Source organism: Podarcis pityusensis, assembly GCF_964106645.2.
Source record: "Podarcis pityusensis genome assembly, chromosome: 14".
Classification (NCBI taxonomy): Eukaryota; Metazoa; Chordata; class Lepidosauria; order Squamata; family Lacertidae; genus Podarcis; species Podarcis pityusensis.
The window spans coordinates 1,415,306-1,430,525 of NC_138039.1; the positions used below are offsets into that span (position 1 = coordinate 1,415,306).

The following is a 15,220-nucleotide window of genomic DNA, read 5'->3' on the forward strand; positions in this document are numbered from 1 at the left end:
ATGAATTGTTCCATCTGTACCACATGGAATTGCCTTATATTGGAGCCAGTCCGTTGGTACCTCTAGTCCGGTACATTCTGCTCATAACAGGCAGCAACCTTCCAGGGTCTTGGGCAAAGGGTGTGTGTGCTCACTCCCATTTCCTTTCTCTCTAGACTCGGTGGCCTGTGTGTATGTGTCCACATGCACACCTCTGTGCTTAGGATCTGTGACTTCCCAATCTCTCCCTTGCTGTTGTCAGGGTTTATACGTGTCAGAAATGACTAGTGTGCTCATAGTTGTGTTTTTGAAGGGCCTTAACTAGAATGTCTGTTTGCAAGGTTCTACAGGCGCCGCAGGACCCAGGCTCTTCACTATCCACCTGATAGATGCAAATACAGACAACCTTCCAAAAGCTCATACTTGGTAAGGCTGCTTTTCTGCCCACCCAGCTGTGGTGAAGTGTGCCTGTGCGAATGTGCCCTCAAGTCTGCCCAGATGAAACAGCAAAGCTTTACCAAAAGTAAATTGTGTTGTAGCGATGTTTGGTGTACATCTAGAAATTTAAGGAAAAACCTTCCCTTATTATTAGGTGGTTGGAATGAAAGTTAAAGAGTGATTAGAGCTATTTTGGTCAAAGTTAAATCATACTCACATACATCAAAGTACTGTTAAAACATTCATGAATGGTGGAGGCAGCAGTCTATGGATTCTAAATGTTTTTAATTCCATGTTTTATATGGCACAGTAGAAAAAGAATCAATTAATGTTGGAAGCTGTATGAGCAAAGACCCCATTCAGCTAATTGCACCCATGTTTTGACTAACAGTTTGCAGATGTAAGGGCCAAAGTAAATGATGCATGTTAATGCTTGTGGCAGCTAATCCTCTGTTTTTTAATAAAAAGAGGCTGCTTTGAATAAGCCCAATTTAGAATGGAGAAGCAGCCAGAAAGGGTGCCTCGCTTTCTCCTCACTCTCCCCCTTTCTGCTCCAAAGCCACCTCTCCTCTCCCTCCCACCCCCACTGCTTTGCACCCGTGGGACTTGTAGTCCCAAACTTCCCATTGGCACCAGGTTGGGGGAGGCAGCCACGCTGTAGAGAAAACAGCAAGCTCCCATTGGAAGCAAACATGCTGCCCTGTTTACTGCTGGCTGGCTTCTCATTGGGCCATCAGCTGTTTCAATTTCTGTGATCCCGGAAATGCTTTGAAATAATGTATTAGTGAAGGTTGGCATCTTTCCTGGCAAACTATTAACTGCTAAACATTAGAAAAAGCCAGAATTCTGTTACAGTTCCTCGTAGCAATACAGCAGATACAAATGGCCAAACCAAAACACCAGCCTGAAGAGTTGCCTTTTGAGCTGGTGTCAGCAGGGCCCTAACGCCAATCTCTTGCCTTCTGCAGCTTTAACCGAATTGACATTCCGCCTTATGAGTCCTACGAGAAGCTTTATGAGAAGCTGCTGACAGCTGTGGAAGAGACATGTGGGTTTGCAGTGGAGTGACTGGGCAACCAAAGGAAACAGATACTACTAGCTCATGGACCACCAAATCAAAAAGCTGTAAGAAGAAGCTTGCTGTGAACTTCTTTTGTCCAAAGCATTGCGACGCTTGACAACTGGGGGAGTGGAGGCTGCTTCCTCTCCTTCCTTCCTGTGGTGGTGTTGGGGGGGGGCTTTTGTTGGGGGTTCCCAACCATACTTTTCTCCCCTTTGTTACAAAAATTCCCCCTCCCCATTTTTCCCCCATGTCCCATGAAACAAAAGGCAGCCAGGTTCAGCATTTGGTTTTGGTTACCCAAGATATTCTGCTAGACTCGTAACACATATTGTGATAAGGTCAATGACCTGTGGTCTTTTTTTATAGGAGTATCAAACTGTAGTTGAGTATCTTGAGATTGGTTTGCTGAGGACTTTTCAACTGGTAGGTGTATCTGGATGTTTTGTCTTAATGCAGTCCTGAGCCCTTGTAGCATCCAGAAGCATCCTATGGAAATGAGACTGGCACCGGGATTCCAAATTGCACATTTCAGAATACCCATTAAAGAACAGTTAGCAGGAAACGGCTCCGTAGGTGCAGACAGCTGAAGGTTATTCCTTGAGAGGGAGCTTTTTGTCCAAGTGTGGTGGCTTGGCTCTTAAGAGAGAGGAACCCAGAGGAGTCCAAGCCATCTTGAATTGGGAGGTAAGTTTTCATTCTGGATGCTTTGTACATGAGACAGATTTGTTCTGTGGACTTGCTTCCCTTCTGTGTGTGATTGAAGGCTTGTGTTAGAGAATGTGGCAGTGGGGAATGGGCCACATTGTCAGCAGCCTGAAAAAGTTTTCTCCTGACATTGTTTTTTCAGATTCTTTTTTTTTTTTTACTTGAAACTGCAGAAATTCTTTTAAGAGGAAATAGCTAAAAGCAAAACTAATGGAACCAAGTTCCGTCGTTGAGCCACTGGGAGTGGAAAATGGCTCTGTTGAAAGATGAATATATAATAAAGATCTAACACAGGGGTTTTAAGCCTACAGATACTGAGTAACCCAGAGTACTGCTTTCAAACTCTTCTCCACCCTGACTTTCATATATCTGAAGCTAATGTTCAAGGTTGGTGTCAAGTCATTGGTTTCACACAGCTTCTCAGATGCAGGAGAATCAACCCTGTCGGGTTAACCAAATCAAACAGGTTTTTCAGTTTCCACAACAAGAAACAAGGCAGTGTTTTTAACAACATAACATTTTCTTGGCAAAAAGGTCAACTAGTAAAGTTGTGATTCAGTTCATAAGACTCCCCCCCCCCCCAATATATATATTAAAATTGTTTTAAGCAAAGATGCATATTAACTGTTACTTTGGACAAGTAAGGACATTGGGGTTCAGCCATGGGTCAAATGGTTCTTTTACCTACAAGGATATTTCTGTTGTTCATTTTTATTTTTATTTTTAAAACATTGAATTTGATAATAGCTTTAAACTGTGATATGACAGATTTAAGTTAGATATCTGTCAGAGTCCTAAAATCTTTCTTTCCTGTTGTTAACCGTATTTTTTTTTTTTTTTGTGATGGACACATGAGGATTATATTTGAGAAAGGAATTCTTTTTATTTTGTGTTTTTTGCACCATGTGGCTAAGTGTTGGATTTTTTAGGTGAGCTAAGGTTTAACTTGAAATTGCCTTTTGAATCCAGGCGCACTTAAGGGACCAGTTAGCTACAGCTAAGTTATTTAGGAAGGGAAGTGTATCAAGGAGGTTTGAGGGATTTTGGATTCACATATTTGGTTAAGCATCTTTGTAGTACTCTGGATAATAGAAATCTCATGATCTTGCCAAATGTCTGTGGAGATCAGATGTTGTTATTGGACCCATTAGCCCTGTCAGTGGAATTTGAATGCACAAGGTTTCGTAGAGATAGGAACGTCACACGAAAAGGTTTTCACAAGTCATTTCCATGCAAATCTGAGGTGGTGGAAGTGAAAGGTCTTCCCTGAGCACAGAGGCTGAACAGGTTGCCCATGTGAGATTAGCAACGGTTAGCAATGGCGACTGTTCACCTGGAGGTGAATCTTAATGTGACTCTTGCCATGTGGTTTCAGCTTCTGTGCGGTTGGAGCCTACACCATGCCAACAACATTTGAGATGGAGAAGTAAGCGAGCAGGTGGCCACAGATGTGGCAGGCATGCTCCGAGGGCAGCATGAGCATTGGCCCCGAGTCCGTGTTCAGGCCCTGAGCACATGGCACCTCTGTGATAATTGTGCAGAAGATTGGGGGACTTCTATCTCCAGGATATTCTTTACATTTCCCATTTTGTGTCACTGTTCCAACACCCAAGAGCCCAAACAGACTGTTTGCTGCATCTTAACTTGAGGCAGCAGCAGCAGCAGGGATCAAAGGAAAAAAGTAGACCAAAGGTTTTTTTCCCCAGGGTGCTGGCTAGAGCGGCACAGACCACTTGCTTCTGCTCAGGCTGAAACTTCCACATCTCATCCCTGAACAAGAGAGGGTATAAAATATAAGTGGGAAAGTGGGATTCTTGCTGCTACAATCTGCTGAGCTTCAGCACAGTCTTTGCTGAAAGCTTTTTAGCAGTCAAACCATCCAAAGGACACACAACAGACTTGATGGTTTTATATTTTCCCTGCAGTGGTCTCTTGGTAGATTCAGGCCCTCCGGGCTTGCAGCAAGTCCGTGGAAGTCTACCTAAGGCAGATGGAGGTGGTGAAGGGAACAGGAAGTTTCCTGCTCTTACATAACTGACTTGCCGGCAGTACACCTTTCCCCTCTCCCCCATGCAGGAGGTGGTGAAAGGGCTATTTCAGTTGAGACAGAGGAACAAGAGCAGGGCTATGTGCTTCCCCTTCCCCCAAGCAGCTTATCACATCCAAAGTCTCCTTTAATCTAAAATCTCCAGTATGTCTAGCAGTGTAGGTCAGTGATGCAAATCTGGTTTTTTGTTTGTTTGTTTGCTCTTTTGTTTAGTTGCCCTGAAATGCATCATCCTTCGTTTATGCACTCAGGGATGTAGGAAATTGCCACTCCTTTTGTGTTACGAATTGGAAAGGTATGAGTGAGTAGCCCAAGGTCTAACCTTGACATATTGGAGCAACTTTTTGTTTCTGAAGAGGCTGCTTGTTCAGCATGGGGTGTGGTTTATGAAACCTCAGCTATCATTCAGACGCCTCTTTCCCCCACTTCCTTAGTCCATTGCCCAGTATACTACACTGTAGAGCACAGAAAGTTTTCCAGAAATGCAGTACATATTTGTTCTTACTCAGTTAACTTTTTTTTTGTTCCTCAACCACTTTATAATGTATTTTTTAACTTATTATTTTGTAACGTCTTGTTTTTAAGTATTGCTGCTACTCCTTGTTACTCTTCTCACCATTTTTATTGCGAATTTTATTTTGTGAAAAAGTTGTACACTAATGTTCTTCATTTTATGTCTAAATCAAAGTATTTAAAGAAATACTAGTTCTATTTAACGTGGTTATGGAGCCAGCTGGAATAAACCGTGATTGTATAGCAGGCTGGGCCCAGGAGGTCATGTTCATTTTTGTTACATATGCAATAAACTCTCACAACTTTAAATTTGTGTAAAATCTTTTAAAATGTTTCCACTAGTGTGTTAGATGCACCAGAAATGTAATACTAATCATTTTAGCTTTCATTGTGACTAGGAAGCTACCTTAGGCCAGGTAAGATTATTTGTTCCTTTTGACCAGGGCAACTCACGTAGAGCTCTCCAGCTGTTGCTCACCTGCATCGTCCTTTGTCATTGGGTGTGGTGACTGGGGCTGGTGGGAACTGGATCCCCACAACACCTGGAAGATACCATAATGGCTTTCCCTGATCTAGGATAGTATTGTCCACTCTTTCCCACCACCTGCCCTGCAGATCCTTTTAACTAGAGGTGCCTGGCACTGAATACGCTACCTCTAGCATGCAAAGCATTTTTCTTTGTCATTTAAGTCTGGCCCCTTTTTATATAGCATCTTGCCTGCTCACCTGTGAGAAGGAACAGCCTTCTACCCTGGCAGAAACATCCTTGTAAAATGATGGTGTTGAGCCACAATAAGAAGTGTGTGGGGTCAGGAAAGCCAGTTTTGTTTCATTTTTTAAAAAAGAAACTGTGGATAGATTTGCAATCTGGCTCCCATGCTCTCCTTCCCAAAAGCATCCTGCCACATGATGGCTGCCCTGAACATTTCCTCCCTGCTTGGAAGCAAAGGGGTATGTGGTCTTATAATTGAGATGCGCCAGAGCCACGTGCTCTGACTTATGGGCACATGCAGAGTAACGATGGTGCTCCTTCCTGGGCGGCAGAGTCATTAATACTCCTGATGGATGTTCTCTTTTTCTTTCGGGCTTGGAGGAACAGAAGGTCTTGGCCTGCCTTCTCGCTGGTTCTTCTCCTTCCTTGGATAGAACAAGAGTGTCATTGTGCCCAGGTTGAGACTGCAGGCCCTGGCAAAGCTTGTCCTGAGCAGAAGCACTTGCATGACAGTGGCGTGCTGACGGATTGATTTGGACAAAGCTCGCCTGTCCGCCTGCTTGCCTGTAACCATTACTTTCCCTTCCCCGACTCCACATGTGCTCTCCTGGAAGGTTTGTGCTTGCACACTGGACACGTGAGCTGGATGGGTTGCACGTGTCTTTTCCTAAGAGCACAGTCTCCAACCTGCCAGCTCCGGCAATTTCCCTCATGTTGACTTGCCTTTGTGTTGGTCCCATAACCCGTGTGAATTGCAGAGGATCCTGGGAAGATTACAAAGATGCTTGCTCAGGGCATCAGCTCAGCTCGTTGGCAGGGCTGGCTCAAGGCAGGTGGGGAGCTTAGCAAGTGACCTTAGCAGGGACCCCTCCTGCTGTGATGGTGCCCAGCCACAGGTTTAACTAGTCATACACTCCAACATCTCTACGATGAAAACAGGGATGCCCTAAGGAAAAGTGGGACTTTCCGAGATCAAATCAGAAATTGGCTTCTGTAAATCTGGGACTGTCCCTGGAAAACAGGGACCCTTGGTGGGTCTGTAGTGGAGTGTGGCTGTTTTAAATTTCTTACAGTGGCCTGTTGCAATGTGATATTGGGGCCATTTCAGGACAGTAGAACGGCCACACGCTGCTCCCATCACCAGGGAAGTCACTGCATGCATCAGTGTTGGTGGGCCTTACTGGGACCCCAGCAGCTAATTCCTGCTGGTTACTGACACCAGGCCTGGAGGTTGGGCTTCACTAGCAATCTCCTTGCTTTCCTCCTGCCGGCCGGTGAAGATTTTTCTATTCCAACAGGCCTTTGGGAACTGACTGCTTTTGAGGAAAGGGCTGGTGCTGTGCTTTAATTCTATTAGTGCTTTAATTACACTTTAATGATTGTCTTCTCTTACGTTTTTAGCTTGCTGTATTTTATCTGTGTTAGCTTCCACGTGTTGGAGGAAAGGTGGGATATTATTAATAATCAGTTCTTTTTGGGGGTACTCAAGGGTACGTAGTATCAAAACCTTCCCCCCCCCCCATGTTAAAAGTGTGGCACTTACTGTTACCACTTCATTCTAGGTACCTGCACCTTTTTTTCTTTAAAAAACCTCCCAATGATAATAATAATTTAATTTTTAGAAGTTTTATTGAAGTTTTCAGCAGAAAGAGAAGAACAGAAATAAATAGGAACAACAAAACAAAAAATTATTAAATCCATGTGCGCAGTGGGCATCTGCGTCACCTGGCTGAGCTGATTCAGAAAAACATTTGACTCTGCAGGAGACCACAGCAGGTGAAGACTTGGCAGAGAAAGAAAAAGGCAAATGACATTGCATGTAATTTCAATCAGCAAGAACTTCTGCTTTCCCAGCAGCCATCCATCAGTACAACGAAAAGCACTTGTGGGTGCTAGGGAAATTCTGCTTTTCTCAGATAAGGAATTGGTGCATGCAAAGAATAAGAACCGGTCATCCTTTCCAGGAAAGAGGAAAGTGCATGCTGGCCATGCAAACCCAAAACACATAAGCTGGATTCCATTTTCTTTCATTTCATTTGTACCCCCACCTTCCCCCAAGGAGCTCAAGGCAGCAGATATGATTCTTTTCCCCACCCTGGGCCTGTCTTGTCTCTCTACTCTCTCCATGGCATGTATACTTTTTTGAACTTAGGATCATAGAATTGTAGAGTTGGAAGGGACCATGGGGTCATCTAGTCCAACCCCCTGCAATGCAGGAATCTTTTTGCACAGCAAGGGACATGAATCCACAACCCTGACATTAAGAGTCTTTACTGCTTCTTGCCTTTTCTCTAAGCGAGAAAATCCCAAACGCAGCAACCTTTCTTTATAGCGGGTATGCAAAACAACTGCTTTTTATATGGGGCAAGGTGCATCTTGGCTTTTGTATTGACACGAAGCTGTCGTTGGACATGGTGATTTTCAGAGTGCAAGGGGTCAGGCCATGAGTCCTGAGGAGCCTTAATCATCTGAAATCAGCCACGGGGAAATGGAAGCAGGAAAGAATAGGCGAAGGCTTTGCACTGCACGTTCTCAGGCAAGCGGAGTTTTCCCAGGGCATGTAAACACAGTGCGATTGTTTCAGTTACACGTGCTTAGACTCTGCCTGTATAGCCAAGGCACAATAGGCCATGGGAACTTGGGCACTGAGCCAGAGACTTCACTGAACTACATGGTTTTGAAGGACCTGCATGGTGGCATCTCAGGGGCTGGGAGGGAGACAGTACCAGACAACAAAGGAGAAAGAGCAGCAGCTTCTGATCGTATTCTGCCACCTGTCACCAAACTTGTCTGGGATCCCTTTCGATCAAACAGGGCACATTGCTGCTGAACGTGCATCGTTTCCCTGACCAAACTGATCGCCCGCCTGAAGCCTCGGAGATGAGGGGATGCTGGGCTCCCACTCCAGCTGCTGTTGGACTACAGCTCCCATCAGCCCTGATCATTGGCTGGTGCTGATGGGAGTTTGTAGCCTGACAGCAGCTGGTGGAGGGGCAGCACAGACTCCCCATCCCTGTCTTCAGTTATAATGCGCTCCTGTAGCCCCATGCAGTGTGTGGGTCATAGAGGAATGCATGTGGACTGGCTGCAGTGTGGTGCCAGTCCCTATTTCTGAGCCTACCTCACAGGGTGGTTGCAAAGCTTAAATGGGCAAGGGGAGGACCATGACAACACCGCTTCTTGGATGAAGTATGGGATGAAAATCTGATGCACCAAGGAAAACACAATTCAGCAACTTCAGATCATGGAAACTTGCATGTATTTGGGCTTGCACACAGGCGCTCAATTTGCTTCTGCCTATAAAGGATGTGGCCTTGTGCTATCTTATTTGGAGGTAAATCCCATAATAGACCATGGTGGGGCTGAGGTTTTGACCCATGATTATTCGGTCACACGCACACAGACATCCCATTCTCCCCTTAGATTTTCCTAGGCACACATTGTCAAATTCTATGCGTATGAAGGCCTTTTGCACAAACGACTGTCCACACATCACTGTCCAAACGTTCCAGAACGGGGGGTTGCCTGATCTGGACGGGTATTTTGTGTGGGTTTCTGTAGCTCCCAGCAGCCAATCAAGTAGGGAAATTTGGCACAGGACGGGGCTTCTTCCCTCAAGGCTGGTCGAGTGGCTGAACACCTGTCCCCCTGCCTGGCCTGTCTCCTACTCACTTTTTCACAAGAAGACTTCCTTGTTGCCGATTCCCTGCATCTGAGCCACGGCCAAGCTCTCTGTGTACGTGTGGCTTCCAGACCACACTGATTCCCCCGAGGAACCCCTCTTGGGCTTGACCTTGATGAGGACAAGGGCGTTCCTCTGCTGACCCCTTAAGTACTCCTTGTAGTTCTTGGAGAGCAGCGTGTAGAGGAAAGGGTTGATGCAGCTGTTGCTGTAAGCTAGGCAGGTCACAAAAAAATTGATGCAGGCCACTGTGGTGTTTGCAAGGCTGCCTGGCTGGCGGCGATAGACGCTGAGCAGCTGCCAGAGCCAAAAGGGAATGAAGCAAGCCCAGTAGGCAAGGATGATGCTAAATATCATGTACAGGACCTTCTGCCGAGAGCACCTCTTCATCGCCTTGGCACTGAAGACGGCTGCCTGAGACCTCCAGTAGGTCCTGGCCAACTTGATATACAAGTAGCAGATGACTAGGCCAGGGGCCAAGATGCTGGTGATGAAGAGGACAGTGAGGTAGACTTTGTAGGCCCCCACCTGCCAAGTAGGGTGGCACATGCGCTTGGTCACTCCTCCTTGGCTGCTCGTCCGGAGGTCGATGAGAACCATGGTGGGCAAGGCAAGGAGGAAGGACAGGAGCCAGACCGAGCAGGTGATGGTCCTCCGGTAATCTCCAGGCCTCCGGAGCGAGTCCAAGGGCTTGACGACCGCCAGGTACCTCTCTGTGCTCATGATGGTGAGAGTGAAGATGCTGGCATGCATGGTGAGCAGGTCCAGGCTGAAGAGGACCCTGCAGCCCACGTCCCCAAAGTACCAGTCCTTCACGAAGTAGGTGCAGACAACGAAGGGGATGGTGGCCAGGTAGAGGAGATCGGCCAAGGCCAGGTTGACCACATAAACGTACATGGAGGCAGACAGCCGTACGGAGAGGTTGACAACCACCAACGTGTAGATGTTTCCAACCACCCCGACGACGCACATGACGGACAGAGCGCATCCCAGGAAGGAGGTGGCCAAGACGTCATTGGCGCTGCCAGTGGTGTTGGAGGGACCGCTGCCATTCTCAAGCAGGCAGGACAGGTTGGCACATGGGCCCAGTTCCATTATATCTGACCCTTGCACTGGGTCAACATGTTCCACCCAAATGGCATGCCAGATTCTTGCCCAATGCACAGTGCAAATAATCCCCCTCTTCGAGCGTGGCGGCTCTGCTCTAATATATTTGCCAACCAGCTGCCGCCGCTCTGCTTTTGCTGCCGACTCGACAGCCTTTAGAACAGTTTGGTGCGATCAGATTCCGTGCATAATTTTGCTGAGCAGGAAAGGAACCCACCAATGAGGCAGCTGCAAGAGGACAGGAATGAAAGGCTGCAGGTTAAAGTTCCAGAGCTCCCAGGTCCAAATCTTACCACGTTCCAGCAGGCAGGTGAAGGGAGACAAGAGTGGCTTGGTTCAAAGCAACCTCCTTGTGAGTGACTGCCTTCCTGCCTTTAATCCTTCTGGGCAAACATCCAGCCAGCCACCCTTTCAGAGTGCAGGGCTGGTTCTCCACATCAACTTTATCACGCCGTAAGCATCCAGGTTCTTTGCTTTGAAGGTTTTGCGCTGCCAGCGGTGGCCCTGCCTGTGCAGATCTCCCAGAAGTCGCTTTCCAGGCAGGATGTTTGGCCACAGGTGAGCTGGGCAAAGGATGCTGCTTCGTTCGGAGGGAGAGAACAGGCTGCTTGCCTTGTCGATGCAAGAATGCAAATGGCAAAGAATCCCTGAGCAGGACACGGTTGTGTGGGCGGATTCTGTGCTGGCTGCCAGGGCCGGACCTTGCAAATAATTGGATCTATTGTGACAGATGCTTATGCTTTCTCTCTCTGGGCTGGGAAGTCTATTCACTGCTGCAAGAGGTGGGAAGGGCCTGGGATTCTTTCTGACAGTCCCCTTGAGGTGGGGTTTCATCCTGTGCTGCTCAGGAAGGAGTAGGAACAGTCAGCAGCAGGCTTTTGTATCTTGGAGCAACAGGGTGGATTTTATTTCCAGCTGCCTCCTTCCCTGCCTGCAGGGCTGTGCAAAGGCGCTGAGGTTGCCCCAACCCACAAACAGGATGACTCTCAGTCGCCTTTTGAAGGTGATGCCGGAAAGTGCTGGCACTGTGCTTCCGCATCCACACGGATGTGCACTAACAAAACCCTAACCCTGTGAGGGAAGCTGCACATACTGGTGCTTGTGTAGCTGGTTTTAATTCAATTAATGTTTAATTGTGTTTTTTAATGGTTTATATTTTTTTGCATTCTTATATTACATTGGTAAACATCATCATATTACATTACATAGCTTATTATAATATATTTTCCAACATGTATACCAAGATTATATACACACTTTATATACCTAAAAAGAAAGAAAGAGAAAAAACAAAAAGAAATCCCCCCCAAATCATATATGTACCAGCACATTCAGCTTCCTGTCTATCCCATTGTATATTCCATTTTTAACAAATGAATGTACTCATATTATTGTATATTTCTTTTACATTTTATCTAATACATTCCTATAACAATATGTGCTCTTGTTCTTATTTCTCAACTCAGTCTCTCTCCAACATCAATCAAATGCTAGCATAGATAACGAACCTTTACTGTATTTTTGAACATATGTTTTATATCTATCCCATTTTTCCATAATTTTTTTATTTGAATTGCCTCTCAGGCTATTTGTCAGCTGCGCCATCTCAGTGAATTCTTGTAGCTTATATTGCCAGGACTTCTTCTTCCTTCCACCCCTTTGCCACCAAAGTCCGGGCTGCAGCCGTTGCATATGATACCACCTCCCTAAAGGCCTTCGGGATGACCCTTCCAACAATGCTTAACAGAAATGCGTCTGGTCTTTTTAAAAAGGTTATTCCAATTTTAATGGTTTCTTTTAGCTGTTTTTTGTTTTAGCTCCAAGCTGTCTTGAGTCCGTGTCAGCAGCAAAGGCGGGGTATAAATAAACAAGTTGTTGTTATTACTAATAATCCTGTAGTTGAAACCATCAGGGCATTTACAGTAGAGTGTTTTTCACAGCTCTCCAGTGAAAGAGGATCGCGGCCTCTGCCTCCCAAAATCCAACGCAAAGCAAATACGGTTGGTTTGATCTCATAGCCCCACCTGGTGGCCACGCGTCTAATTATTAGTAGGGGGAAAGTAAGACAGGCAGACGACAGTCCGGGCGCTTGCACGCGATCCTGGCGCGCCCCGGCTGCTGATCCTATGCTCGTTTACTTGGAAGCCAGCCAGCTCTGCTTGGATTCCGTGGGATCCGCTTCTCCGGAGGAGAGCTGGTGTGATCCTGCGGGTGGGTGGGGGGGGTTGCGCGGCTGCTTCAGTCCAGCGGGCAGGATCGGGTCCCAGCGGAGGGATGCGCGCACAATGCGGTGGAAAGAGGCAGTCCGGGGAAAGTGCGGGCCACTTGGAGCACTTTTCTGCGGGCCGGGGCAGAAGAGGGCAATGGCGCCAGGCAGAAATCCGTCGGGTGCGTCCGCGGCCGCCCCGCGATCCTCGGGTGGAGGGCGGTATCTAAAGGTAATTAACGGCAACAATAAGAACCAAAACTGGAGGAGAAGCGACGCCGGTTGCAAGAGCAGCGCCACCGTTTTCCTTGCCTGCCGCCTTTCCACCGTTAGAGGCGGATTAAGAGCCTGGAAACACATTTGACAAATATATTTTTCTTATTTCATATTTGACAAATATATTTTTATTTTCATATTTTCTTTTAGGTTCCGTATTTCTTTTTCAGTATATGCTGGTGTAAGGATTAATTTATTTTCATTTTTTTATAAATTTTAAAAATGCAATAAAGATTAATAATAATTGTAAAAATAATAATAGTAATAAAGATAATAAATAAGAGCCTGGAAACAGAGCCGAAGTCGCCGTGAGCAACACCCTTCCCCGGCCAAAGGCAGGACTCCCCTTCCTCCCCCATAAAACCCGCGCATCTCTCGCGATCCCCAGCAAACACGCGGAATCCGCGTCTTTTTTCCCCTTTTCGCAAACGCGCATGCGCACTCTCGGGCATCGGCCCCTCCTCTCCGCCCCCTCCCGTCCGGAGAGCCGGCCGTCACGTGACGCCGAAGGCAGCCGGTTGGCAGTTGCGGGATTCCTCCCCCCCCCCGCCCTTTTCCTTTCGAGAAACTCCCTGATCCGCGCCGGGAGCGAGCCGCTCTGCCCCGAGCCCTCCCCTCGTCTCCATGGTCTCTTCGCCCCCGGCCCGCCCCTCGCGGTCACGTGGCGCCCTCGCGCAGGCCGGAAGGAGGCCTGACAGGCCGGCCCCCCGCCGTTGGCGGCCGCGAGGAAGAGGCGGAGGAGGCGGAGGCGGAGGAGGCGGAGGCCGAGCGCGGCGAGGAAGCAGGAAGCGCCGCCGGGAGGGACGAGCGGGAGACGGAGCGAGGTGAGCGAGGGAGGGAGGGAACGAGCGAGAGAGCGGCCGGCCGGCCGGCCGGGGGGCCTCCGGGGTCTCCCCGCCCGCTCCCCCAGGGGCAGCCCCGCCCGCACCTGCCTCGGTTGCCTGGCAACCGCCCCCCCCCCGGCACCTGCCGGGCCTGCTGCCCCCTGCGCGGGACGCCGAGGGCGGCTGCTGCTGCTGCTGCTGCCAGCCCGTGTGGGCGTCCCCGAGGCAGCCCCTCCGGCTGCTCCTCCTCCTCCTTCCCCGGCGGGCTTCGTTTCGCTTTCACGCCGGAGAGAGGAGGACGCGGCTCCCCCTTCCCTCCCCCCCAGCCCAAACTTCGGCGAGCTGGAAGTTTGGCTCCTCCGCTTGGCGGGGCGACTCGGCCTCGGAGGGGCGGCTGAGCTCTCGCTTGGGGCTCCCTCCCCCCGCGCCCCCGGGCTCCCGCTTGCCCCTCTTGCAGCAGCTGCCTTCTCCTCCACCTGCTCCCCTAATCCTCCTCGGCCAGGGCCATCTGCTCCCCCGGCCTCGCCAGTCTCCTCTGCACATTCTCCGCACTCCAAGGAGGTCTCGTTTCCTTATCGCGGCTGGGATGGCGTCCCCTCCCTGCTTTCCAAAGTCCACCCACCTGCGATGTTTAATAAAGGAAAAGCAAAGGCACCTGAACTTTTGGGGGGAGAGGGGGTGGGGATGCCATTGGGGATGTGGAGGTCTTCCGTGGTCCAGGGAGGGGAGAGCTGCTGCTGCTGCCGCCCTCTGCTCCTGCTTGGGGGCACCTGGTTGGCCGCTGTGAAAACAGGATGCTGGACTAGATGGGTCCTTGGCCTCATCCAGCAGACTCTCCTTATGTCCTGCTCTCTGTCGCGTGTGGGAGCCTCTTATTGCCAGCTTTGAACGTTTGGATTTGGCAGAACGTTTATTTCCAGGCGCATGTGTGGTGGTGCCGGGTCACACTCCCCCCCCCCCCCAAAGTGCACAAATCTGAGAGGAGTGGTTGGGTTGTGTGCCTAAGCCAGGGGTCAGCAAACCATTTCAGCAGGGGGCCGGTCCAGTGTCCCTCAGACCTTGTGGGGGGCCGGACTATATTTTGAAGGGGAAAAATAATGAATTCCCCCACAAATAAACCAGAAATGCATTTGAAATAAAAGCACACATTCGACTCATGTAAAAACACGCTGATTCCCGGACCGTCCGTGGGCCGGATTTAGAAGGCGATTGGGCCGCATCCAGCCATGGGCCTCAGTTTGCCTACCCATGGCCTAAACCAGGGGTCAGCAACATTTTTCAGCTGTGGGCCGGTCCACCATCCCTGAGACCATGCGGTGGGCCGAACTATATTTGGGGGGAGAAAAGAACGAATTTCTATGCCCACAAATAAGCCAGAGATGCATTTTAAATAAAAGGACACATTCTACTCATGTAAAAACACGCTGATTCCTTGACTGTCCGCAGGCCAGATTGAGAAGGCGATTGGGCTGCATCCGGCCCCCGGGCCTTAGGTTGCCTACCCCTGGCCTAAACCCACCTGACTTCCGGTTAAATTCAGTGTAAACTCAATTGTGCTTGTCCTGAGTAGACATGCATAGGATCATGCTGTTGTATTGATTTGGTACTGTGTGTTTGATGTTGCTTAATCGTGTTGCAATGTGTACTGAGTTTTAAAAGAGGCGTGGT

The 15,220-nt window shown here is 48.7% G+C and overlaps 2 protein-coding genes and 1 pseudogene across 5 annotated transcripts in view; 2 read left to right on the forward strand and 1 right to left on the reverse strand.

Moving 5' to 3' along the window:
• Window positions 1-5,054, forward strand: part of SMURF1 (SMAD specific E3 ubiquitin protein ligase 1) — a 51,040-nt gene extending 45,986 nt beyond the window's left edge. For 2 of the 3 annotated variants that reach the window (XM_080981040.1, XM_080981038.1), the window contains 2 exons: window positions 321-405; window positions 1,386-5,054. In XM_080981040.1, the coding sequence (XP_080837166.1) occupies window positions 321-405; window positions 1,386-1,485 (185 nt within the window). In that variant the 3' untranslated portion in view covers window positions 1,486-5,054. The remainder of the gene's footprint in view (window positions 1-320; window positions 406-1,385) is intronic. The other variant, XM_080981039.1, reaches the window with a different exon arrangement.
• Window positions 5,055-7,164: 2,110 nt separating this feature from the next.
• LOC308462467 (urotensin-2 receptor pseudogene) lies at window positions 7,165-11,381 on the reverse strand (annotated as a pseudogene). Its single transcript has one exon. The product of its transcript is annotated as a urotensin-2 receptor pseudogene (transcript).
• A 2,010-nt stretch (window positions 11,382-13,391) lies between these two features.
• Window positions 13,392-15,220, forward strand: part of RNF216 (ring finger protein 216) — an 81,504-nt gene continuing 79,675 nt past the window's right edge. The window contains exon 1 of the mRNA XM_080980993.1: window positions 13,392-13,552. The gene's annotated coding sequence lies outside the window, so the exon portion shown is untranslated. The remainder of the gene's footprint in view (window positions 13,553-15,220) is intronic.